This window comes from Chiroxiphia lanceolata, chromosome 1 (genome assembly GCF_009829145.1).
Source record: "Chiroxiphia lanceolata isolate bChiLan1 chromosome 1, bChiLan1.pri, whole genome shotgun sequence".
NCBI lineage: Eukaryota > Metazoa > Chordata > Aves > Passeriformes > Pipridae > Chiroxiphia > Chiroxiphia lanceolata.
This window is the reverse complement of record NC_045637.1, coordinates 83,677,414-83,693,950: the sequence shown is the minus strand read 5'-3', so window position 1 is coordinate 83,693,950 and position 16,537 is coordinate 83,677,414. Positions and strand designations below refer to the sequence as shown.

The window sequence follows — 16,537 nt, the reverse complement described above, 5'->3', positions numbered from 1 at the left end:
CCTGTTGTCTTCAATCTGGAGCTCCTGTGGTAGCTTTTGAATTTAATGTTACTGTTGCTACACTCACCTGTTGTTGATTGCTGTAGTCTTTTAGCCTCTCTTACCTGGGCTCTGAAAACTCAGTTTGAGGATGTTTCAACAATTTACAGGACTTTAAACATAGCTTAATAGTATATGTAGTTTTTTTTCCTGATTGATTCATTTAGTACTGCAGCTGAACAGGTGGCTTTGTTTGCAAGTAAGAAATTTTCTTGGACTTACTAAATTTTTTCTTAGTTTAAAAGTCTTAATTAGAACAAAAAAAGCAATACATGTATCAGGAGTGTGAGTCAAGTTTTCTAGTTAAATTAGGAAGTAGCCTAATTTTAGAGTGGTTTCTTAAGATAAATAGAGAAATGGCAATACTAGGTCTCTAGCAGGCAGTGTGTTACCAAGAATATGATTCTTGGGTCTTTGAGGCTAAAGCTGTTTACAAGAAAGAAAATATGTGCTCTGACTAAAACTAACTTCAATTTTTCTTCACTACTTCATAAGTTTCAGTTACATATGTATGGATTCAGGAGACAGTGGATATAAAGCCTGGTGGGATTTTTTGTTTTATACATGACTTTAAAGAATGTAGGCATTAGTGGTGTTATAGTAAGATAAATCTTGCAAGAACTATTTGGACAGAAGGATATGAAATGTTGCTATTAATGGGTATAAATACTCAGAACAATAATCAGAACATCTTTGTGTTGCTTAATTTAATGATTAGTGAGTTGACAAGTACAAGTTACACAGTTCAAGTTTGTAGGTGAAACTACAAAGCTGGAGTGAAATGGATGCTGAAGCAGACAATGCCTAGAATAAAATTTGAAATCTGAGAATGCACATGCAGAGAAAAAGAAAATTATCTTAAAATGTTTTTAATTTTGAGGACAAATGAAAGGAGACATGTGAGAAAGGAGACTGATAATGTGGAATCTGAAGAGAAACAGAAAACACTGAGCGCTTTCTCCTGTCATCTGAGACCATACTTAAATTTGAGAGAATAATGAAACATCAGCTGATTGGTGTCTGGTGCATCGAGGGTGATTTTGGCCAAGGATTCCACTCGACTGACAATGCAGTGGCTTCCCAGAGTGGAGTGATTGCTTGTGGAGATATGTGTGTAAATTAACTATATTTAAGAAAAAGAAAGGAGAACATAGTCTTATCTACATATTTTGAGATAGCCAAATAATGTGCCAAAAAGAAGTTAACATTTCATTGGATGTTGGAAGATACAGCTTCTCCACTACTGGCTTATGGGTTCTTCTGGTACAGTCACAGGTAGTAGTATGCTATTTGAAGATGAAAGAATTAAAAAGTTTTTTAAAAATTGCTTTGTAATTACAGTTAAGCTCCAGCTGAGCATCTGTCACATGTTACAGCATCTGCAGTGATGCAGGCTGTTTGTTGCCAGAGTGGAGACTAGCTCTAAAAAAGCTGCTGGAAAGGCACAGGTATTATGTCTTCTCCATATCATTAAGGGGAATTGAGTTTCTTGCTGGATCACACTTGTAGAGGAGGCAAATGCTAATACAGAGCAAGTTAATAACCACAGTGCTAAAAGGATAACTGAGTGGTTTTTTCCATCTCTAATTCACTGTGTAGTGTATATGTTGCTCTTTGTTTTATGATACTACTAATCATGAGTATGGATCCCATCAAAATAAATACTCTGTAAACGCAACAAAAGAAATCCTGTTACAAGAAACAGATTTTTGTCATGGGACACTGCACTTCTGTCTCGTGGGTTACATATGGTGCTTGGGAATTTTGGAAAAAAACAAGTAGAAAACAAGTTTAAGCAGAGGTTAGGGAGGCAGGTGATAATCCTATCTATGGTCTGCCTAGTTTATGAAGATCAAGTTGTGGGTATCTGCTTCATACATCATTGCCAAACAAATTATGAACATACTGTTCTTTATTTATCTGTTGTGAGAGATGAAGTATCAAATAGAGCAAATAAATCTTGATTTTTCATAAGCTTGGTCGACAGGCTGGAGCCAGGTAGAATATAAGTTGAATCTAATAAGATGAGCAAATGTGATATGGAAGACAAAGAGAGAAAAAATGTGTATGCAGAGTCTCAACTCTAGATTACACATAAACAGTGGAAAAAAAAGACGTTCTTTACTTCTCACCCCCCCTCCTATAATACCTCTAACTTCTTAAATTAATGCTGTTTCATTTAAAGCAAAGAAGCAAACAAACAGAAAAAAGCTCACCTTGCCAGGGGTTCAGAAAATTGTATAAACCCCTAAAATTCCAAAATACTCTTTTAAGCTGTATGGGATTATATCTTTGGCAGAACTTTATGTTTAAGCAATCTGCCTAGAGCCAAGGTTAAGCATTTTGGGACACCCTGCTAGAGAACTAGGCATCCCTGACATTTTCATACATTGAAAATGTTACAGGCGATCCTTGTGAGGGATGCATTGGCTCAGCTGTGCTGCCTTTTAGTAGAGCAAATAGTGCATGCAGGCTGTCCAAGTATGTACTTTTTCTCAGACCAAAGGAATGGAGAAGCTTCCTCATCTGCTTATTCTGAAACACTGCACTGTCTTGCTTCAATATGTATTTGTTTTAATTGCTGCCTATTTATTTCTTATTTTGTGGACAGTGGGGCTGCTCCATAGACTCCAGAATATTGTTTACTTACACTTTATGTGAAAAAATGTATATAACTGTGTATTACTTAAACTAGAAAACTGCATGTTAGCTGAAAAAGTACAGGACTCCTGAAGAGATGGTGTATAATTGTAAAGAAGCTCACAAGCAGGCATTTTAAATACACGACATATATCCAGAAGTAATGTGTTCATAGAATAAATAAAGATTGGTAAGAAGAATTGAAACAGAAGGAAAAATCAGCAGTAGAAAGAATGACAGTGTGTGTTTATGTAAATCACTTGAGGTGTCCTGAAACAAAATGTCAATAAACTGAGAAAAGTGACTGCCTGTAAGGATAAAGGTCACTTTTTCTCCCCAACTCTCCCTACCTTTCATAGTCTGCTATTTGTAATTGTTACCATTGAATGAAACTTCTTTCTGTCTCAGCTGTTGAGAAGTTCTTTGGTGAACAACAGGACACAGGCCAAGGTGGCAGAAGAGCTGGGTATGCAAGAATTTGCCATCACTAATGACAAGACAAAAAGACCTGTAACTCTTCGAACTAAGACTTTGGCTGATCTCTTGGAATGTGAGTTAATTTGGTTATAACAACTTAGTGACTTCCTTTTCCTTGGGGCTTAAGAAAGCCATTAGAAATCACCCCAACCACTACTAAAAATGTGTGTTCACGTTCTCATGTGAATTATACCTATACCTCTGAAAGCCAGATTTTTGAACACTAGCATAGTTTTTTCAAGTCTGTATGAAAGCAGAAAGAGGCATAATTGCAGATAGAAAGCTGAAGACTTAGAAACTGAGGGGTCACGGTGACCAGGTCAAAAGCATGTCTTGAAAATTAAAGTTTGTAGTCTGAGTTGAGCTATTTAGCAGTTTCAGTGTTTAATTAATATGTTCTTGTCACTGTTGGAAGACAAAGTAGTTCGTTCAGCAGGTGAATATTGCTGTGGTTCATTTGTCTGCGTTTTGGGAAGTTTTAAAACAATCATTCCACAAGAGGGAAGGCTATGTGGAAATTAAATTCTTTTTAGTCCATTTTTGAAGTTTGTGCTACCTTCTTTCCAAAGAAAGTAGAAACAGTGATAAATATTCTGCTAAGAAAGTTAATCCCTATCTTGTATATTTTGATATATTTTGTGATGCATTCAGACCACTTGGCTTTTGCCAAATCCTCTAAGCAAATGAAAATAGCACACAAACAGGAGTGATTTATATCTAGATTTTTTAATGGTACCCAATAGAGATTTATTTGTAAGTATCCATGGTCTGCTGGTTAAAATGTGAGATTAGGAGCTGAGCGTTGTTTCTAGCACATTAAATGACTGGGTGGATTTGGGTAAATCACTTAATCTCTTGGTCAATTTGATTTTTGCCTGAGTATGTAGGATAATACCCTCATTGGATCACTGCTGTGAAACGTAATTGAATATGGCTTTAAAGTACTCAGTGACACTTGTTTCTGAAAGTGCAAGCCACTAATATTCTCCTTAGATGAGTAACAGTACCTTTTCCCCCCCCAGCCTTTATTGCTGCCCTGTACATTGATAAAGATTTGGAATACGTTCACACTTTCATGAATGTATGCTTTTTTCCACGGCTAAAGGTAAGATCAGTCAGATTCCTACTTTTCTGCCACTATGTTTTAACACATTATTGCATTTGAGACTCTTACCACAGTCTCAATCATAAAACATCTCTGTGAACTTCTTACAGGAGTTTATTTTAAATCAAGATTGGAATGATCCTAAATCTCAGCTTCAACAGTGCTGCTTGACTCTCAGGACAGAAGGAAAAGAGCCAGATATTCCTCTTTACAAGTAAGAGCAGGCATCTTATGGATACCGGCTAATTATAAGTCTTTCTTGTATATGGAGGAAGATATGATCAGTCACCCTACATTTTTCCCATAGTTTGGTTTTGTTGTAGTTATCCAAGCCCTCTAGTCTCTGTCTGAAGATGGAAATTGTTGAACCAATGTTTTCTAGGCTTTAGGTGTTTTAAGCCATTACGAGAAAGAATTAGTAAGCATTTTACCTTCTACAGTTTCTAATCCACAGTCAGGCACTGAAGGGCAACACAGGTTTTGGACGTTTTTGGTGTGCAATTCATCCCACATATGTTCTCCTGTTCAGTGATAGAGGTCAGAGCAGTGAACCTTTTAACTTGTACATCTCAGTTAGATGCCTGAAGCTGGATGGGATGGATCTCCATTCTCTCTTTCAGTTGTAAAACAGTGTAATAGCTGCTTCAAAGAGACAATAATAAACCTAAAACTGTATATGGCATACATATCCATTCAATTAATGTAGAATGTTAGCCCCCAAAAGAAGAGATAAAGGCTATCCATAAAGTTCAAGGTTTGTGTTGTTGTGATTATTGTATTAAAAAGATAGGAAGAATGATAGTCTGAGTGTATTTGTCACATTTACTGAAGTAAGGTTTTCAGTGAAATATAGCAGTTCAGTTATAGTGACAAACAGTGCACTTCAGAAGTGCTGTTGCTTTAATACTGCAACCACTGCCCTGCAGATCTGACTCCTCAGTGTCTCTCTGTGAGGGTTCTTTGAGTGAGGGACATGAATACAATAAAAACAACACCCAGTTTTTGTAAAAACCACTTAGGATCAAGTACCAAATCTTTGTTTTGTTTTGCTGTGATGATAAATTGATTTTTATAGTACAGCTTAGACCTAGTAATACACTGTTATCTTCCTATTATCTTGTTAAATTCCTTTTCTTCTTATCTGTTTCACTGTAGTGAGTACTATTGGTTTTAAATTCAGGATGGGTTTTATTTGCTCTTGTCACAGTGCACAGAAAATAGAGTACTTTATTTAGATACTTTAAAAATTGTTGTGAAATTCGTGCTCCATCTAAAGAGAAACAAGGTAGTAGCCAGAACTTCATCTGAAAGTGGGGAGAGATTTTGGACAGCAGGAAGAAACTGCAAAAGAAGCAATTCATTGCACGTCTAGGGGATTATCACTTCCTCTTTAGATGGTTGTTGATGCGTGTTCTAGACTTTAGCTCAAATGGAAAGTTTGTTTTGTGACTAACTTTTCAAAGCTGAATGAAAATTTCTTTGTGCTGTGATAGTTCAGTGTGTAGGGAGCTACCATGTAGGCCTTGTAAAACCTTGCCAGCTGCCAAACTCTTAGTAACTAAAATTTTAGTGCACACATAATCATATTCCTGTGTTTATTTGCAGTTGCACAGCTACACATAATTTATTGTTTTATTACAAGTCCTTTCACTATTTTTAAACACATCATGTTATAAGTTTGCATTTTTGCTTATAGGTTAAATTAAGTTTTAATTTTCATATGTTGCTCCTTATTCCAGGGAGGAATAAATGTGATTGATATAAACACCATTCTGGTAATCTATACAGACATTCTTCGACCCTTGCTTTACATTTTGCACGATTGAACTATAGATATTGACCAGACTGAAAGTTTGGTGATCTATGTGCCACAAACAGATTATGGTTTTTGATACTTCCTACTTTAATAAAATATTTCTTCTTTCAGGACTTTGCAGACAGTGGGACCTTCTCATGCCAGGACATACACAGTAGCTGTGTACTTCAAAGGGGAAAGAATAGGATGTGGTAAAGGTCCAAGGTATTGTGAAAAATTAATCACATGCTATTAGAGTGTGGTGGCATACAAAATGACTAGCCATGGAGATGACAAGTGTGTGGTTTGCCTTAGAAAAGGAAAGGTGTAGAGCCTTCTTCAAACTATTCTGCTTCAGGAATACCTGAAGGGTTCAATGTCTGTATAATTTTGAGTCTTTTTTTTTTCTTTTTTTTTTTTTTTTTTTTTTTTTCTTTTTTTTTTTTTTTTTTTTTTTTTTGCCTTCAAGGTGGCTAGCAATGCTAACTGATTTATGGCTCTCAGTCTAGAAATTGCAGAGCAGCTTCCAGGAAACAGTGGCTACCTTTGGATTTGCTACTGGACTACTGTGCAGCTTATGCTGGCAATTCAAGTGCAACATTATCATGGATTTTTTTTTTCTTATGTTATTACTTCTAGGCATTTTGGAATGGTTCTAAGTGTGCAAAGACCATGAACCTCAAAGACCTCACGTTATTTTCTGCTACCAAATCTGGTGGTGATTGTTATAAAAATATCACTGGCTTTTTAGCATTCACACATCTGTGATTTTGTTCCTTTTTTTTCTCTCAATTATAAAAGTAAATGCTTTAGTGAAGAATGGACTAGAATATTTTGTTAGTGTTATTGATCTAAGTTTAAAAAATATTCTAACTGCATTGTAGTACTATTTCTCACATTTTATGGAAAGGCTGATATATGATACACTGTGGAAATTACTAGCTGCTGGTTATCCACAGAGTTTCATTACAAGAGTAGCTAGTGTTCCACCTTGTCAGAAACTTAAGTTAATTCTATACAGTTTAGATCTCATGTAACATGTTTTTGTTTGGCTTTCACAGTATTCAGCAAGCAGAAATGGGAGCTGCAATGGATGCACTTGAAAAATGTAAGATATTTGGATACCAAAGAAAATAATATATAATTTACTTTGTCATTCTTTAGTGAGGCAAGGTGCAGGTTTTGTGGGGGATAAGTTTTGAACAGAACACATGCTAAATGCTGACAGCTTCTAAGCACCAGTTTTTCCCTTTTAGTACTTTCAAGACAGTTTTGTAGCAGTTGAAGTTAATACGATACCAACAGGTACTTGTTAAAGAGAATTGCTCAGCTACAGAAGATAAAAGAGAGCTGATCAGCTCTAGAGGATGCAACTTTGAGGGAACCCTGTGCAGTGAAGATTCATAGAGATTTTCTGTGCTTAAGTATGCAGCGGAAAAAGACTGCATAGTCCCAGACACTGTGGTTGTCTCATCCTTTAATTTAGGGGAGGAGGAAAATAATACTTTAGAAAATAAAATTTGATCTCAGATTATCAGTTGACTAGGTTAAAATCTTACAGGCAGATTCCCAACCAATTAAAATTGATATTTATCCATGAAGAAGGGGTAATACCAGCCAAAGATCCAGGGATCTGTGTATACAACTCTAAATTCTGTGCTAGATAGCCAGCATGGGAGCAGTCCTTCATTGAAATGGAGTCTCAGATATGAATGTATGCAAGCTTCTTATATGAATTAACTTGGGTCAGTTGGGTTAAAGTGCCAGGTGTGGATGTGCTGTAAGCAAATAGATTACAAGCATTTTGTGCAGCAGAAGCTCTCTATTGAGAAGAACATGGAGGGACCATTTTTTGCATTTGAGTCAAAGGAAAGATGCAGTTCCTCAGATGCCAGAGGCTTTTAATCTGTTATTTCTGCATCTGGAAATTCAAGGGCTTAAAAATTTCAGAAAACAATGAATCTGTGTAATTTAGAAATGTTTTTATATACATCTGCTAGGCATATACTTCTCACCATCAGTAAATTTGACAAATAGAAAAATATAACTTCCCTTCTCTGCTGAATATTTGCAAAATGTTACTGGAGTTTTCTTTGAGTGCATTTTCTTTTGACGGTATCACCACTCAGAGACTTGTGAGCTTCATGGCCTATCAGTCCAAGGACTTCACAGCTCTCTTCTGGCATATATATTTGTATAAATACCATAAATCTCTAGAGGTCTGTGCTCCAGCTACCCCTCAAAACAAGTTAGTTTCTCAGTGCCTTGCCAGTCAAGTTTTGACTGTCTTTAGGGGTGGAGGTTATACAACCTTAAAGGGCACCTGTTCTGTTTTGTATATGTTTGTGGAATGGAGTTTTTTTATTTGATTTGGTTTGTTTGTTGTGTTTTTCAATGCATAAGTAGTTAACTTCAAGTAGTTTTCATATACCTTTTTTTATATATGATAGCTATGATGAATTTATTACATTAATTTCCTTCTTACCATCCTAAACAGATTAGAACAAACAGGTTGCTACCGAGCTGAGTTCTTCAGAGTTCTTAAAGAATCATGTTACAGGCACAGTGATGGAAATCTGATTTTCATTTTGTGGTGCACATGAGCAACAAAATATCCCAGAACTCCATTAAACAAAGCACTAGTGTTTTTAAAGCAACAGCAATTGAAAAACAATTTTATTTACATTGCTTTCTGATTTAAATAAATATACCCTCCTAAGCCCAAGTTATAAATAACTGATAAATAAACCTTTTATTCCTGTAGTATATATAATAAAAGGCACAAATTTCACTGGCCAATAAAACAAAGCAGTAGAAAGTTATTCTACTCTACAGCAAACTTCTGCAGTTTATATGGCTTCTGCACCATATTCTCCACCTGAACAAATCTGTGCTGCCTGGAACCCAAAAAAAGGAGTAAAAAGCTTGGTGCCAAGGTACTCTTCCCTGAGGAGCCTCAGCTGAATTCTTTCTCAGTAGCCAGCTAGAGAGAGAGCAGTCCTTTGCCAATGCATCTACCAAATTTTTTTATGGCTTTAAAGGTCAGTGTAGTAACCTTTTACATTCATCTCAGACACAAATAGGTAGCCAGTGCTGATCCCAGAACTCTGTGTAATCCCAGCAGGATTTACCAGCTACTGCAGCCTGTCACGTCCTGTGTCACTTCTTTGCTTTCTGACTTGCTGGAGGGTGCAGGTCTCTGCAGCACAGACACATATGAATGTCAGCACCCTGGTCATGCAGAAAATATTATATTCTGTGAGCAGTGCACTAAATTTAGAGCAATTCTGTTCAATTACATAAGCTGTTTTTACAGTCCCAGTTCTAACATGTACATACATAACAGCCAATAGATAAATGCCTGAAAACAGAAGCATGCACCTCCCCAGCTATTCCTCTATCACCTCAGCCTTGTCCAGTCTGTTCTAGCCAGTCTTCACTCATCCCTGTTCTTCAATTACACTAAGGCTGTCTTTTGGCACACAGCCAAATATTAACTTTTTCAGGAACAGATTTTACTGTATTCCATCTTGCTATACTATTACTTTCCCATTAGGATCCCTGCCACAATATGGGGCATCAAGTCGATTCTGCGTGGTCTAAAATAATAATAAAAATAATGGAAACATCTGTACAATGCTTGGAACTGGTGGCTCATACTTTTTGGAGAGAGAACAAGACAAAAAACCCTGGCAGCATTGACAGTAGTTTCACATTTGTTTTTCAGTATTGACCACCTGTTGCTAAGGGAACAGAATGTAAAATCCAGGTAATACCTGGCTATGTTGCTATACCAGAATTCTATATTTTATTTTTGTGAGTGTATTAGATTTGGCAGTGCTTTGTAGCAGGGGAAACAGAGGTAAAGAAATCATAAAGAAACCAAAGTCCTATGACACAGTCTTGGTTTACTATGTATTATTAGAAATAAATGAGTGAAAATGGTAATAACATTATTCTCCCTTGCCTCTAATCTCATCAAAGTTAAAAAAGAAAAAGAGCTGAGACTTTCTGTGTTACCAGTTTGTTTATTAATGTATAATATTTCTCCTTGTATCAGATAACTTTCCCCAGATGGCCCATCAGAAACGGTTCATTGAACGGAAGTACAGACAAGAGTTGAAAGAATTGAGGTGGGAAAGAGAGCATCAAGAGAGAGAGCCAGAGGAGACTGAAGAAGCAAGGAAATGAAAGGAGGGCACAGCAGCAGTGGCATATTTACTTACTTAATAACTCTGACTGTGGCCTATGGAGACCTAACCTACTTTTTTGCAGATGGTGAATGAAGAGTGCCTGTTGATATCAAAAAGAAAATTGTAATCTCTTCTTTAAAAAGTGTGTGCACATATAGTGTTTCTTTAGTTTGGTTTTAAGTTTAGCTTTTTAATAAGATTTAGTTTTAAATCTTTTTAATTTTTATGAAAAGTTGTTGGATTATTTTTATTCTTTTATTGTGTTGTATGAAGTAATAAAGTATTAATTTCAAAATCTTATAGGAGGAAAAGCTGTTTAGCAGTTGTCTCCTATGTCTAAATGCTGTTTTGTCAGTGACCAAGAAAGTTATTGCATGAATTCTGCTGTGGAGGAGGAAAGTCGTGAGAAACTAATTCAGCTGAGCACTTAAGCATGTATGTAACTTAAGTTTTGCAGCTAAATTTACTGCTTGATTCTGCTAAATCAGACCTGTAAACTTCAGGTCCTTTTACAGAAAATGGTACAGTACTTTAAGCAAAAGAGATAAGTTTTGCTTTAAACAGTGGATTCCACATCTGGAATCCACTGGAATGTGACACAGGTGTGTGTGGAAGCATGAGGGTTTTTGTTTTTAAATCAGTGTCATAAAACTTGAAGAAAAAGATAATTATGAAGCAAGAGAATGGCAATTGTTTTTGCAGAGAATGTATTGAGTTTACAGTTACAAGTTTAATTTCTTTCTTGGCGTCTTGCTCTGTGAGGCTGCTGTCTAATGGATTAATTTGTCGAGAAGATACCAGTATGACCATAACTGTGAAATAGTGTATTAGAAACTCTTTACAGGTGCTGTTCCAGATAGGTTCATTGAAAATGGTTTTTATTAAAAGGAGGACAGAATTTGTCCCCGAAGTGTAGTTCAAAGGTGGTGTACAGTTTGAAGTCACACAGTTTCCTTGAATTTTTGGTGTCTGTGGCTTGTATTAGAGAGATGTTTCTTCTATAAAAGCTGAGTGGCACCAGAAATGAAAATCCATTATCTGTTGGTAGTTTTTCCCACTGGTTACCAGCTTCACTGTAACTGTTGGTGCATTGTTTTTACTTTAAATTTGCCTGCTTCAAGCCATTCTTTCCCATTATCCTCGGTTCTCAGTTAAAACAGTCCTTTAGTACATATTGTGTAGTCATTTTTTATCTTTCTTTTCTGATAACTGAAACAGATACAGTCCTTATTTTCCTTAAGTGTGCATTTTCTTCCTGCTTCAGATCCTTTTTGGCGAGTCATTTATGCATCTTTTTTGGTGTAATATAGAATTACGTGTTAAGATACTGGGCAGCTTTGTGAGCATGGATGCACGAGTCTGGCCCAAAGAATTCAAAGGGATTCATGAAAGAAAACTTTTGTCCAACGTCCACACTACGCCAAGCAACTAATTTGGCAATTGTCTGAAGCGTGTTTCTGTAGGTGTGTGATGGGCATCCACAAAAGCACTTTGTTGCGGGTGCCAAAGTAGACACAAATGAAGCTGAAAAATTCAGACTACCCAAATGTCTTCCCAGAGTTTCACTTCTGAGCTAATCAGTTTGTATTTTAATACGCACATTTTTGTACACATGCAATGTGAGTTGCACTTAAATGTGGAGGGGAGTTTTAAACCTGAACCCACAGCACTACCTCACTTCTCCCAACCTCTGTGATTGCCTTTTCTTAATGGATTGGTGCTTTAAATCCATTTCAGAGGATGAGAGAAAAGAAAAAACAAACACATTCTGTAATTTAGAGAGTGATAATAAACCATTAAAACATAAAGGAGGAGATCAAAACAATGAGATGAAGGCAAAGAACTGCTCTCTGCTGAATGCTGCTGCCATTTGACTTTTGAGAAGTGATTGTAACTTCTTATAGCTTCAGTCTGTAAATGAAAAGCTGAAATGCTTCTCACTAGTAGCAAGCTTGAAGAGCAGCAGCAACTCCCCTGTCCTTAAGTCTGTTGTATTCCAAGTGCTTTTGTAAAATCACTCATCTGCTTCTAGTGGTCGAAAAAGTGGGGTGGTGAGGGTTAAATGTAACTGTGTATACCATTATTATATTTTTCCTTCTTTCCTGTGACCAGTTTTATGTATTTAACAATTAGAAAGTGCAGTGACTTCATTTTCAGGTGTATGGTTTCTTAGCAAATGCCTCTCAGCATATCTGATATCACCAAAGTACCCCAGTGGAGTTCTCAGCTCATAGTTTAACATTACTTTAATTTGTCCTATACAATATTTCACTTTTCAGCTGTAAGAAGACTGTAAGCTTATTCATAAACATTTTCATAAAAATAGATTGAATTTATCAGATAGGGTCTTTGGGGGGAGGAACCCAGAACTGTTCTTTTTTCTTCTTTGACCCAGAAATTGCCTGAAAAAAATGAACTTCTAAAACAATTTCTGCATTCCAGTTACTGCAGTTAATGAATTTTAGGACTTCTTCAAAATTCAGATGATAACCGTGTTTTCACAAGCAGGCTATCTTCCCTTTTTTCACTGTGTAAGTGTGGGCTAGGAAAATTGTCTGAAGCAGTTTTGTTTTCCTTGTCTTGAGGACAGAAAACACAAGGTAAAAAAAATTGTGTTCCTTTTGTTTGTGTTAAAACTGCAGTGTCTTTCTGTGTATGCACTGTCTAAAAACAGTGGCTGTGAATGTTTCTGTGAATTTGAGGAGATGCATAGATTGTGTAAAGTGAGCACAGTCCTTTATAACAGACACCAAGGAGAGGAAGCCTCTTTAAGTTGCCTTTGATAAAAATTATTATTTTTCGCATGTTAATCAGTGGGACAGCTGTAGCTTTTAACTAGGCAACTTGGGCTGCTTTTTTGTAAATGTGAAAGGGTTTCTGGTTTACTGATAAAGTCAGGTCCTTTTTTGTTTGCTCCAGAGCCTGATCTGTTCTGCTCTAGAGGTTCTCATGCCAGAGCCATTGACTTGGTTTGGGTACAAGTAGATGAATGGAGAACAAGACTGAGAGCTGCATGAATCCAAAAGTGAAAGCACTTTTTTTTTTCTATTTTATTTTTAATGTAAATATGTACAGAGCATTTAATGGAATTGTAGCTGATTTGATTAGGGATTTTAATTGAATTTACATAAAGTTCATGATTGTTATTTGTAGACCCTAAGTTTGCTTTGTAAGATTTCGTTTTTTGGAGGATTATTTAACAGCAATGCTAAGAGAACCTTGGTCTCTAAGATTGTTGTAAACATCGTTGCTAATAAAGTTTCCCAGAAAAGACTTCAGGCATAGTTGTTACTTGCTAAAACAATTTGAAAAGATCAAAAGGCAAATCCTGATCATCTGTCTCCCTACTTCAAAGACTCTGATTATACAGGCTGCATATTTAAATGAAGTAAGCGGTTCACTTGTGAAAAGTTTGTTTGGTGGAAGTTTGTAAAGCCCTATAAGAGCTTAGGGAATTGATCATCTATATCATTTACCATTGTGTTGTCTTTGATGAGGATGGCATTGCAACAGAAATTTCTGTGACCCATAAATCCTACCCTGCTTCTCCCCCTTCCTATCCAACCCTACACTTCACAGATTCATGTTCTTTCTCAAGCCCTAAGATTAAATAGGTTAGATGCTCCAGCTATGCATATTTCCCTATCCATCAGGGAGCAGGTTTACCTTAGAGGCCCTTTTCTTCATCTGCCTGCTGCAGGTAACAAAGGGAGCACCAACTTACACCCAAAATCTTGCTAACTAGGTATATTTCTCTTTTTCTAAATCCTCACTGCATTTCTCAAAAGGATTTCAAAGTCTTTCATGAATAAGTGTATAAGTCATATACCTGTGACATACAGTACAATCATACCTGAATGCCTCAAGCTCTTCACAGCACCTTTGTGGAGGGAATAAGGGACTGTTTATTCTATTGCTCAGGGATGAAAACTAGGATGAAATATTCCCTTGGGTCCAGGCCTCACGATATCTGTAGTAGGGCAATGATGTCTCATCCAGTGGATGCCTTAGTCTGTGTCCTTAGTATCTTCTTTTGCAGGTCTGCTGTGTTTCTCTTGACATGCCTTAGAGGGTCTGTGAGGGAGTAAAAAGAACTTGGCTGTACAGGCACTGTCCCACTCATCCCCTTTTGCTGTGGAGGATTGAAAAACAATGATCAAGATCTATAGAACTGGTGACTCTCCTATGAGAAGCCAGAGCCCAAACAGTGGGTTGCTTGTACACCTTTTTAGAAGAAGTAAATAAATAAATAAAACCTTCTGCTTAGAGCAGACATTTCAAAAGTAATCCATTAGCAAAGGACAGAGTCTTGAGCTGACAAATTTTGAACTTTCACTGGAGGCAGAAGCAGCTCGTACATCAGTGGTCCAGAAGTGATGCAGCAGTGATGGGTAAGTGTTTGTCACTGGAGGTAGCTTGTTACTTATTTAAGGATGGAGATGGTGGTGGTGGGAGCCCATGGGACCCCACTGATGCAAGCTCAGCCAACATTTCTGAAAAAAATAAAGTTACTTCCCTACAGATTTCCTCCTGTCATTACTTCAGTCATTTACTGTGTCAGAACAGTTCTGACATGGTGACTAGTTTTTGCTGCCAACTAGAATTACAATTCAAATATTGCAGCTCTGTTTCCAGAGGGATACTTGAACTGGCAAACAAAAAGCAGCAATTTCTCAATCAGCAACATTTGAAAATGCTAGTGTTATTCAATATCCAATTATAAATTTTTTCTTTATTAAAAAAAAAACTATTTAAAATTCTGTAAGATAAGAATTTTTAGTGACCTCATTGGACAAGTCATCCAAAATTACTGCTCTTACCTTCTGCTCTTGTGATAAAAAACATTGTCAAATACACGAGTCTTTTAACTTGGTCATTATTAAGAAAAAATAAATATCATACCATCCAAAGGAAAAAATTAAACATTTTTTCCTTATCTTTGATGTTCTAATTCCCTGTCATTCAATGCTGTTGTCTTCTTCCTTCTTCCAAAAACCAAACAAAATGTTTTCAATGTGTTTCACCTGTCGTAATATGTCAGATATTGCAGCCAATATCCCATCTCAATTGGTGTCTGTACATTAACAACCAAAATCAATCTATATGTTACTGCTTACTGGTTTTTGAACCAGGGCTTGACCAGACATCCAAAACAGTGGGACAGTGCCAACCTTGTAAGCCCTCAAAACTTTCAGAAACAGGTTGTCAAAACTTCTCATTCCTTTTGCTCCCAATGCTTTTATTATTATTATTATTATTACTACCACTACTACTATTAATATTATTATTTAATGTTTTCATTGCTTGTTTATTTGGTTTTAATGTGGTCTGTAGCACTACTGCCTGCTATTTCAAGGTTCCCTGATCCTTACTTTTGCTTAGCAGATATGGTATCAATTGCTTGCTCACTGTGAGACTAGAATATAAATGACCTTGAACTCTTTACCCTTGCAAGCCATACCTCAACAGTTACATCAGAAATCAAGTGCCCACAGCAAGAGCAAAAGCCTCACTGCACACCCGTGGAAGTAAAGTACTGAATCTTTCCAGTACAATTTTGGTGGATTCTGTCAGACGTTTTAAGAGAGACTCTGAGTTCTTCAGGCACGTAGTGATGTGCTTTTTCCAGCTTATGTTGTGAATTTATGCAATTGGAATAAATTTGGCATCTATTTCAGCTGACAGCTTATAAATGGACATTTATACATGTAAGCAAGGAGAGAAAGGTTAAGAAAAGGCAAAGCAGATGCCTGAAACACTACAAAAAGGCTTATTTCAGCACTGACTGCCGAGAAACAGATTGATTGGGATAGAAAGATGTTAACTACTTTGAAATGCAGACTGAAAAATATGGGGTTTCACTGTAACATAAATACAAGTCTGTACCATGTGCTTGGGATAATGATGGATTTAAAAAAATGAATTCAGAGTTTAGTTTTATGCAAAGCTAGAAAATAAATCTTAAAGCTGAGATATAAGAAATCTATACTTATTACAAGTGAGGCAACAAAACTTTCATATCTTAGAGATACAGAGGGGGGAAGTAATCTAGCAAAACTGTGATAGGTTTTTAGATTTTAATTAGGAACATATTTGAATATGTGTGTTTCGTGTACATGCAGATATGTATGTATGCATGTATGTATTTATTTACTTATGAAATATCTGAGGTTTTCACTCACTGCAATGTGATACTTTCTTTACCAAGGATAAAAAAAAGTCTTCTCTCTGTGCTCATTGTTTAACAGGTATTTAGAGGTCGTTTATATTGAAGCAGTGTCCAGAGAT

At 36.5% G+C, this 16,537-nt stretch overlaps 1 protein-coding gene across 2 annotated transcripts in view; it reads left to right on the top strand.

Annotated features, from left to right (window-relative positions):
• DROSHA (drosha ribonuclease III) overlaps window positions 1-13,523 on the top strand; it is a 70,082-nt gene extending 56,559 nt beyond the window's left edge. Inside the window, exons 28-33 of one of the 2 annotated variants that reach the window (XM_032682831.1) lie at window positions 3,088-3,229; window positions 4,179-4,261; window positions 4,372-4,475; window positions 6,189-6,281; window positions 7,118-7,164; window positions 10,117-13,523. In XM_032682831.1, the coding sequence (XP_032538722.1) occupies window positions 3,088-3,229; window positions 4,179-4,261; window positions 4,372-4,475; window positions 6,189-6,281; window positions 7,118-7,164; window positions 10,117-10,247 (600 nt within the window). In that variant the 3' untranslated portion in view covers window positions 10,248-13,523. The remainder of the gene's footprint in view (window positions 1-3,087; window positions 3,230-4,178; window positions 4,262-4,371; window positions 4,476-6,188; window positions 6,282-7,117; window positions 7,165-10,116) is intronic. The other variant, XM_032682841.1, reaches the window with a different exon arrangement.
• Window positions 13,524-16,537: the final 3,014 nt, after the last annotated feature.